Source organism: Carya illinoinensis, chromosome 5, assembly GCF_018687715.1.
Source record: "Carya illinoinensis cultivar Pawnee chromosome 5, C.illinoinensisPawnee_v1, whole genome shotgun sequence".
In the NCBI taxonomy this organism is placed as follows: Eukaryota; Viridiplantae; Streptophyta; class Magnoliopsida; order Fagales; family Juglandaceae; genus Carya; species Carya illinoinensis.
Genome location: NC_056756.1, coordinates 8,684,169 through 8,694,313, shown reverse-complemented (window position 1 = coordinate 8,694,313; position 10,145 = coordinate 8,684,169). Strand labels below are relative to the sequence as shown.

General features: G+C 36.9%; 1 protein-coding gene and 1 long non-coding RNA gene across 3 annotated transcripts; one reads left to right on the top strand and one right to left on the bottom strand.

Moving 5' to 3' along the window:
• Positions 1 to 216: 216 nt before the first annotated feature.
• Positions 217 to 3,786, bottom strand: LOC122311560 (eukaryotic translation initiation factor 4B3-like). Its single transcript, XM_043126154.1, has 2 exons — positions 2,585 to 3,786; positions 217 to 522 (listed from the first exon to the last, which is right to left on the bottom strand). The coding sequence occupies exons 1-2, from the start codon at positions 3,688 to 3,690 to the stop codon at positions 453 to 455; spliced, it is 1,176 nt and encodes a 391-aa protein (XP_042982088.1). The 5' UTR covers positions 3,691 to 3,786; the 3' UTR covers positions 217 to 452.
• Positions 3,787 to 6,303: 2,517 nt separating this feature from the next.
• LOC122309065 lies at positions 6,304 to 7,463 on the top strand. 2 transcript variants are annotated; one of them, XR_006242328.1, is made up of 3 exons: positions 6,304 to 6,646; positions 6,768 to 7,068; positions 7,170 to 7,463. It is a non-coding gene; the product is annotated as an uncharacterized LOC122309065 (long non-coding RNA). The 2 variants fall into 2 exon arrangements; XR_006242327.1 differs by having other exon boundaries at positions 6,334 to 6,646; positions 6,768 to 6,902.
• The last annotated feature ends 2,682 nt before the right edge of the window (positions 7,464 to 10,145 follow it).

Genomic DNA, 10,145 nt, shown 5'->3' with positions numbered 1-10,145 from the left:
GCATAACCTTGCCATCTGTGAAACATCCAAGAAATATTGTACCACAGTAACTTCGCCCACAGCGGACCTCGTAGCAAAGAAAATGCCCAATTTCTTAAAAATACAGTATGAAGTATTCCTCAAACTCAGCTAAAACGTATATATATCTCAATTTATACGCCACCGTCTCAAAACAACAGACATTTCCACTCACACTCAAGAGGAGAAAAACTCAAATATTGTAACAATAATGAGAATAACAAAAATGGCTGAGTTGCAACACGTACTACAAATTATAAGCAGAACTAGCCTCACTACCTTAAAGCCTACCAAAATTGTCTTCAAACTGTTCAACGGTAATGACATTCATTGCAGAACACCTATAAAAAATAGACAATAAGAAAACTGAATAAAAATCTAAGAAAACAAGCCCTCCCATTAATCAAGAGCTTCTGGAGTTTTCTACGCCTTTGTTATATTTCAGCATCGCATATAAGCTCTCCTGATTTTTCCTCACCAGGAATGTTCTCAATTTTTTCAGCACTGCAAGGAAAAGAAAAGAAAATAATCATTTAGTTAAACAAATGTATTGCAAAAATAGTTGTTCAAATCTTAACTTTTTTTTTTTTAATGGGAGAACCATCCCACAGCAGAGCCCTTAGGACTCACCCATGGAACATAAACCCCCAGGAAGACTAGCACAGCAACCCACCACCATGGCATCCCACTTAAATCGCAGTTTGATCTCAGGGAGAATCAAACCTGTGACATGGGGCACATGCACACAACTTTGCCCTTACCACTTGGGCAACCCATGGGTGGGTTTCAAATCTTAACTTGCATACTTCAGAAGTAGTAATATGTCCGCCACTTAATAAATTATGTTTTAGGGAAAAAAAAAAGAGCGGTAAAGGGAAGAAATATTGCATATTTCCATAGGTATTGCAACGACAGTTGTCCGAGACCTTCCCTAGACCTTTTTTCCTTTAGCTTCAAATCAGAAAACAATTACACATCAATCTGAAATTTTCAGAATGATTACATAACACTACAAACCTTTTAGTGTATACAAAAACCCACCTACATAACAGACGGATCATCATTGAAGGAGACTCAGAAATAGTTCATCAGGCACTTTGTCAGGCCTCTAGAAGCACAATCTATGCCATCCTAGAAGCACACCTTGACTGGAACTTGTGACCTAGCAAAATGGACCGCATCCCCTCCATGGGTAGGAATCACTACCTTTTATTTGCCACCTCCCCAGCCCCCCCCCCCCCCCCCCCCCCTCTCTCTCTCTCTTCTCCCTCCTCTCTCTCTTTTTCCTTCTTTCACAGTAGAAAAGATCCACCCTTGCAATATTTCCTAATTTTTATAAATAATACATCTTGCTTAAAAAAAAAAATCATGAAGCTCTAAGGTCCTATAAATATAAGTCCCAATTCAGCTAAAATTTGAACACAATATCGACTCCGTAGGCATGTGTGTATAAATTTAACAATCACTATTAACAGAATTACCAAAGAGCCAAAAACATAAACGTTAACTGAAAAGAAAAGCACCATCTTGACCAGAGCAATGCACAAAGAAGATACCAGCAGTAGCTCCAAAAATGAATTGATATATTGAAAGCAATGAAGACACTTGTTTTTCCATATTACTATGGGACCATATAGCCTAGAACATTTGCCAAAGATCTACATAATTCATGCCAGTATACCTCATGTGGTACCCCATAGAGGTTATAGACAACAAGCAGTAGTGAACTATAACCATTTGCACGGTCAAAATGAAATGCATACCTAAGAGAGCAGATGTAAGAATAAGGGCCAAAGTTTAGCCTGAAATAGATTCTCACTCTTTTTGTGAGTCAGTTAGTGTGTTTTTTTTTTTTTGGGGGGGGGGGGGAGGAATAAGGAATGAATTTATAATATACATGGATCCCAACTGTTGATACCGGAAATCAATCACTAACATCAAAGTGGCAGCAGGAATAATCAATTTGCATAAATGTCAAATACAGTAGATGAGAGGTTGACGTTAAGCATAATCAAATCACAAAGACAAACGACACCATTTTGTGCACCAAATAGAGTATCTTATCCCTTGACTCACTTTGGTTCACCAAAACCCTAGGATCCGTTCGTGGTTGCCTAGAGCTGTTATCCAGAAACCAAACCGTTGTCACTAAAACAAGTTTAAAATGCTAGAACCAACTTGGCACAGTTGTGAGAAAATATGTTACCCAAGAACTCCTATAATGAGCAAAAGTATAACCAAGAAACATGGTAAGTTGGTAACGGAGAATGATCAAATGGGTAAAGTAATACAAAGCCAGCAATATGAGTGAATACGAAACCAATAAATGGAATGACAGACAGCAAATTAGTTCCCAACCGAGCAATAAAATAATCTTAATCTAAAAAAAAATGGTAAACAGCCCCTAGTGAAAAACATAGCCCATCCACATCAAGAACAACAACTGAAAACAACAGGCATCATCAGAAACCAAATAGCAAGCAAGCTTTTTTTTTTTTGGGGGGGGGGGGGGGGGGGTGGTGGGGATTCAGTGAATAGACCAGTAAGACAGCTGACTGAAACAAACCTGTGAGGACGACTTTCAACCGATCCTGGTCTCCTCCAAATTCGATTATCCTCCACCCCCGCTGCCCGACCGTTGCCAAGCCCAAAAGCTCTCTTTCCAAACGAGGAAGATCCGTCCGCCTTCTCTGCCACCTCCTTCATCTTCGTGGCCTCCAGCTGCTCGTCAATCTTCTTCCAATCCTTCCCTTTCTCTGCCAGAACATCCTCCCTCGGCCTTGCCTCCCCAAACGGATTTGAACCCCGTGAGGGCTTTGAAACCATCCCCGCCGCCTCTTGCTTGTCCCCATTACCCGCAAGTAGACTCCTCGGCTGCAAATTAAGCCTGGGCCTTTCAGTTCCAGCCCCTCCTACACTACTCACCTCTTTCTTGTTCTTCGCCCAATTATCCGAATCAGCACCACCATCGGATGCGAACCCCACCTTTCTTTCCCCGCCAGATCTCCGTCCGTCCGCCGATGGCACAAAGGCTTTATTCGATCCCCAGTTGTCCGTATCATCCGCTCGAGATTGCGAATTGAAAAACCCTCCACCTCTCTCCCTCCTCTCAAAACCATTACTACCAACGGTCGACTTCTTCTCCGCTGCCCAATTGTCAATCTCGTCGGCCCGAGAAGGCGCAGATTCCCTATCCCTATTAAATGAACCATTTCTGCGGGGCTCATCAGAAACCCTAGATGAACCCCACCGAGAATTGGAAGAGTCGTCGCCGCTGGAGTACCGATTGTTATTGTAAGAGCCGTTTGAGCCGTAGGATCTGAATCCTCCGCCGAGCCGGTTGCGGTCGAGCTCCTCGGCGGAGCGCTCACGCGGACCAGTAGGGAGAGCCAGGAACTCCTCGGGGGTGAGTCCCTGAGGTTGTTGTTGTTGATAGCTCGGCTGGGTTGGCTTGGCTGTGAACTCAGCGAGGGAGATGGTCTGGCTCTTCTTCTTCTTCGACTTGGAGGCGGCCGCGGCGGACAGGGACGGAAAATCGGCGAGAGGCTCGGTTGGAATTCCGGAGATGGGCTGGTTTTCGTTCTGTTGTAGTTGGTGGAGCTCGGCCTCGTGTTGCTCGGAGTCAAGCGCCCAGGCACCGGGCTTGGCCCAAGGAGACACTGTTGCCGCCATAGCTGTTCTTCCTATGCCTTGCCTCTCTCTCGCTGTAGATTTCCTGTCTCTCGCTGGCCGTTGGGTTGCGTTCGTTGGCAGCGAAGCGAAAGGGGGTTATTTTTATACGTAGGGAAATGTGATTGGATCGTGTGGTGGAAGATGAGTTTTAATAGAATGAGTGGACGGTGGCGATATCGATTGTAGATGGCCTGTTCAGAAAGGAAACGTGGCGATATTCGTCTGTTTTGGGCCTTCGGCTTTGTAACGTATAATCTTTATAAAAGTGTTTGGTCTGATTAGGGCTTTACAAAAACAGTTTTTCTACACTTATTCGGCAAATGTAAATGAGGTGCAGTCGGCTGACGTGGTATCACATCAGCCGGTAAAAAAAAAAAGGAAAAACGAAGTAAAATGTGAAAAAACCATCAAAAGCTTGTTTCCCGCTTCTGGTGTGCAATTGAGAACGAAGAGAAGAACTGAAGCTCTCATTTACTTGGCCGGCTTGTTCAGTCATTGGTCGTGGGTGCAAATCGTTTCTTGCTAGGTTGGACATCTGGTTTGGGTGGGTTAGCTTCAGGCTGGTCTGCGTTTGGTGGGTTAAGTTCGGGCCGGTCTGCTTTGGGTGGGCTGAGTTTGGGTCAGATCCGTGGGCCATCACCTCGGGTCAAATTCGTGGGCCAGCATTTTGGGTCAGCGACAGTGGGTCAGTGACATGGGTTGGCATTTCATGGGTCGGTCTGCGTTTCGTGGGTCATCTTCACACTTCACCGTCGGCACCACCACGGCCAAGTTTTGGTTCCACCATCGATCTATCTGATTTTGCTTCAATAAGTGTTTTATTTGCATGATATATAATTTGATATATATGTGCTTGGTTTCGTTGCATTTGCATGAACATGATAAATATAAACGTGGCTCTGTTTCGTGGCATTTGCATGAACATGGTAAAGTGAGAATGTTGTTTGTTTGAAAATGTATGAAAATGTTGTTTACAGTTGTGGTTGGTTTTTGGTCTGGTTTATTTCATGTAACAAGCCGATGCTAACTAAGGTTATAGAGACTTTGAGAAGAAAAGGAAACAAAAACAAAAGCTCACTTGGGAGTGTTTACAAAGATATTAATAATGTAAACACGTGATATGGTTTTACTGCAAGTTCAATGCTTTATTATATCAGTGATGGAATGGGAGTCTTATATTAATTTAGTTGATAAAATGAAGATAACCCAATAGGCTGGAAAGGAGGTACATAATATTGTTCCTAAACAAATCCATTTTTTGTTTTTTAATTATGCTGACTGAATTAAAATAAAACCAATGAAGAGCATCTAAAATTAGAAACTTTTAGAATCATATATTGCTGCAAAAAGTTCCTCAGCTGCAAGTTATTTGTGTCATCAACTTGATTCCTTATTTCTCATATTGGTAAATAAGAAAGTGTTTAAGTTGCACTATATAGAAGAGTTTGGTGCTTTCGGATTGGCATATTATTGGATCTATGTATTGGGAAACCTTTTCCTTGGATTGCCATATCATTGGATCTTTTGCTAAAGAAGAGTTTGAATGGAATGACTGTATTTTCAATTTTTCCTTGTAGTTCTATATATGTTTCTCCTTCTCCTTTATCTTGTTTCCATTTCATTGGAGTGAGGGGACTATGTCTTGGTCAGTTAGATGATTGGAAGATTTAATGGAGCTGATGCAAAAGATTGTATACTAGTATAGTATTTTTAACCCTAAATAATATATAGTGCTTAAATGGGACGAGATAAATGCACTAATTGCATAATGCTTATGGTTGAGGATTTTAAAATTGGTTTGATAAGTCTACTGAAACAGTTGCAAAGAAATTTGATTATATAATGACCATGCAAATGGACCCGGCATTATGAAGTCCCCTTTCAATGTGGCTCAAAGTTCATATTTACTTTTTTGAGATAGGTTTTTAAGAGAAAATTGTTGGCATTTGTGTTTCACATAAGGGGAAAAAAATGACTAATATCATGAAAATTGAGAATTTCATGTATTGTTTTTGTTGCTCATATTTTTTTCCTTTAAAGTGAAAAAGAAAATAAAATCATGGCTTCCAACATTCAGGTTTTAACTCAAAACCAAAGATGTGGAAATTGATTAGTATATAATGTTATCATTTTATTGCACTTCAACTACTTCACTCTGATTTAAGCTATAAAATTAACAAACTTACAAATGAACCAAGCAAGCATACTTTATTTGATGAAATCAAATATTCCTATAAATGGAAACCAGATTTATTTTTTTCCTTTATTTTTAGCAATAAAAAAAAGATTCATTATGCTTGCTTCACAACGTTTTTTTCAACATGTGTCAATAAAAGTGAATAACTTGTACAGAGTATGGGAAAAGTGAAAGAAAATGCATCTACGTATACACCATCTAACTCAAATCAGCCAACCTCAGTACGTTGTTTCAAGATTAAAAAACCTAATGCAACTCAATTATTTAGTTCTTGCAATTTAGTTCTAAATTAATTATAACTTATATTATTTATATGTTTTTTTTTTTTATGTTCAGCAAAACGCTGGTTATCTATTTCAATATGGAATGGGACCTCCAAGGCCATTTATCACTACTAGCTCTGCGAGCAGCGTAATATTTGGTGAAGAAGATAGACCCAATTGTTTCGAAACTGAAGCAGCATGTACTTCCAATAGAGTTGACGAAGAATTTCTGTTGGATAGAGAAGATGATGTTGTAACTCAATTTCTATAATTAAATTTTGTCCTATTTAACATCTCCTTTCCAAAAAAAGGTTTGGAATTTGCTTTTACGACAAGTGATACTACAGTTGGTGGATCGCAACAAGTCAAAAGTCCATTTATTGTCAGAGGGAAAGGAAGACCTTCATCTCTTAGAAGAGCATCTAGGATGGAGATAGACATTCGGAAGCTTAAAGCCAAATAAAAGAAAACACAAGTTGGAGGAAAATGCAAACAGGTGCGTATACTTGTATTAATTTGGCAAAGTTTAATCGTATATACTTTTTGGGTTCATACGTGGTTTAGATCAAGCAATTTGGAATTTTTATTCACGTCGAGCTTTTTTTCTTAATTGTTAGCGAGATGAAAGGGATACAGAATCCATGGGCACGCCCATGACTTTATTTGATGATAGAGATACAGCAGTCATGCTCACTCGAAGGAATTTATTTGGGCCATCAGAAGTAGACCTCACCCATCCTGTTCAAGTGAAGGTATCAGAAAAACTGCAGAATTTTATTGTACGTGTTTATTGGTTTTTTCAATTTTGTATTGTGATTTGAAAGTTTATGGTGGATATAGCAAGTTCTAGACAATTCAGTAGATTTTAACAGTAGTGGAACCACGCAATCTCATCCCATTATTGGTAGTCAAGAAAGTGTAAGATTTTTGGATTTTTTTAATTTTAATATCACTTGTAATATTTCCATGAGAAGGAAATTGGCTAATTTTTTTTTCAAATATTTTTTGATTGGATGCAGCACAACCGGAGCTCTTTGGGTGGAGATGGGTCACAAGAGTTTGAGTAAACTGGTTCCTATGTGGAGATGAGATATTTGTGTCAATCATGTAATTACGTATGTGGATGGAATTTGAGAGATTTTTTGTGTATTTCAATCCATATGTGTGTGGCAAGAAGGAGGAGATTTGCCAATAGGCTTGAATTTTAATTTGTGTTATTTGATGTGGGTTAAACAGTGGATATTTGATTATAATAATTATGTAAATACAACAGGTTATGAATAACTTGATGATTATTTAGAGGAGGTTATGTCAATTTTATTTTTTTTTGCAAATGAGTTCATATTTATGGAAATTAAATTGCAAATGAAAAAGTGTAACTGCTTATGGTGGATAAACAGGTTATAGCATAATGGATGAAGAAATATTGGTTTGGTGCTTAATTGAAAAGAAATTCTTTCTAGAAATGGTAATATTTATGAAAATAAACAGGTTATGAAACCTTGTAATATTACTGGTCAATAAATAGGTTATGGAGGAGTGTCATTTTATTTGTTTAGTTGAAATAAGGTTATACTAAAACATTATTTGTCACCTATACATGCCCAAAAGCTATACGAAAACTTGTAAGATAATTAGGGAAAATTTCCAGTTGGGAAAATTTCCAGTTATTCTGCGTACACGGGAATTCAAGTGCAGGAACCAGCGCCTTATTTATTTGGGTTGCTTACCTATACATGAAGCTCGTGCCTCCGTTTGATACATGGATGGCATCATGTACACAGCTGGACAATTGGGCATGTACACAGCTAGTATTTGTAACAGCCCGCTAGAAATTCAATTATGAAATTTCTATTAACTTTAGGAACCTCGTAAAAACCCCATAAGTTTTCACGAATCCATTAGTCGTATAGGTTTTTGTCTAACTACATAGTTAGTGTTATTATTTACTATGGTATCAGAGGTGTGTTTTTGATTATTGGAGATAGTTCGAAGTGTCAAAATGTATTATGGTTTGTGCCATTAGACTCGGAGGGTTATTTAAAGTCTTATGGCGCAATAACATTTTTTCATATTTTCAGACAAAATGTCTGTTCAAAACTATAGATATTATTAGATAAAAAGAAATATCTTGAGGTAATTTTCATGAATATTATTGGGCAAAAATATTTTGAGTTGATTTTTATAGATATTATTAGATAAAAATATCTTAAGTTGATTTTTTGTAAATACTATTGGATAGAATATTATGAGATAATCTTTTATAGATATTTTTGGTAGGAGAAAACTACACTCAACTCTCAACTCCAGCCTCATGTCTTCCATATCTCATCCATAAGTATCTCCAGCCACATCTCCCCACGAAATTATCTTCATTTACACTTTCCATTGAAAGAATATCAAACACTCTCTCTCGGACAGCTTTTAGGAGGTATTTTGCACGCCAATTTCGAAGCTGTTGTAAGTGTTTTATCATAAAGTCTCCTTCATATAAGTTGTTCCTTTTTTAGTCTAGTTTACATGGATATCTTATTTGCCCCATTTGAAGATCATTTGGTCAGTCAAATATTGTATAAACTATAGAAAGGTCATTCTGGGAGGTAAACTGGAGAATATGTTATAGTTTGGAGTTTTTGACCAAGCTAATGGATAGATATTGGTCCGAAATTTTTATGGAGTATTGTTAACATGTATATATGACTATTAGTTGAGGATTTTTGCATGATTAAAGGTTTTGATGAAAGATTTTCTTAGATTTAGAAACTTAGAAACTGGAAAAGGAAAAACAGTTTCTGTTTTGAGAAAGTTTAACTTTTTGGTGGTCTAAACCTATTCTAATGACTTTGATAATTTTATTGGAGGATCCTAAACATCTTATATACATGTTATATTATTATTTTAAAAATATTTGATGTTAGTTTCAAATATATGAAATTTTATTCAAAGAGATATTCAGATAAGCCAAAGTGTGGATATTCTTGGCTAAATTTATGTTTTAGTTAATTTCTAACCATGTGATCTTGAATTAGAAGCTTGTATATGTTTTAGGACATCTTTTTAAACCATGTAATGGTTTGGTTTGAAGATCATATATTTATAAGTCATAGATCAAGAGATTTATCAAAACTAGTTGAGGAAAAAGTTTTTGTTTTTGGACTAAGTGTAAAACCAAAAACTCCAAATGTTATTTTGTGATTTTGGTGACTTTAGTTTGATGATTTAAATCATGGTTGATGTTAGGATGATATTATGAATATGTTAGAAGTAAGATTTGATTTTTGAAATTCTTGGAGATGTTTTGATTTAAGGTCAAAACTTGTGATTCAAGTGCTTGGATCTTTTTACAAAAAAGTTTGGTGTTGATTATTAGCTTTTTCTAAATGGATGTTTTAAGTATGGTTTTGAACTTAGGATTGGAATATGTTTGTTGCAAAATTTTGGTTTAAGCATGAGTTTTGAAGTTGGAAGGAATTGCAACAAAAATAAAGGGAAATGGCCTATGGATGTTTCGACCATAGTGTGTTCTTCATAGTTGTGTTTTGTTTTAAATTTTTCTGAGTTGATATTTAAGTTTAGGACAAAATTTATATAAGGAATGTAAATTTTAGAAACTTTTGGAGTTAGTATGCAAAATCCTTAAGTTATGGGTAAAACAGTCATTTTTCCACATGTAGAGAGTAAAATGAAAATTTTACTTTTTAAGTTATTATTTTCCATATTTCAAATATTTAGTGATTTAGTTCTAACTTTTAGAATCACTAATTATAATTCCTCGTGGTCGCACTTGAAGTTTTATAAGAAACGCAGAGATGGAGGTAAGTTAGCTTTTAACTTACTAGCAGTCTACTGTGTATGTGTGCTAAGTAAAAGAACTACAGTGTATGTATGTATGTTATCATATATGTCATGCCATGCCAAGTTATCACGTAACTGTCTATTATACAGAATTTATTCTGTCGTCAATTTTTATCTGTTACATAATATATTCTGTCATG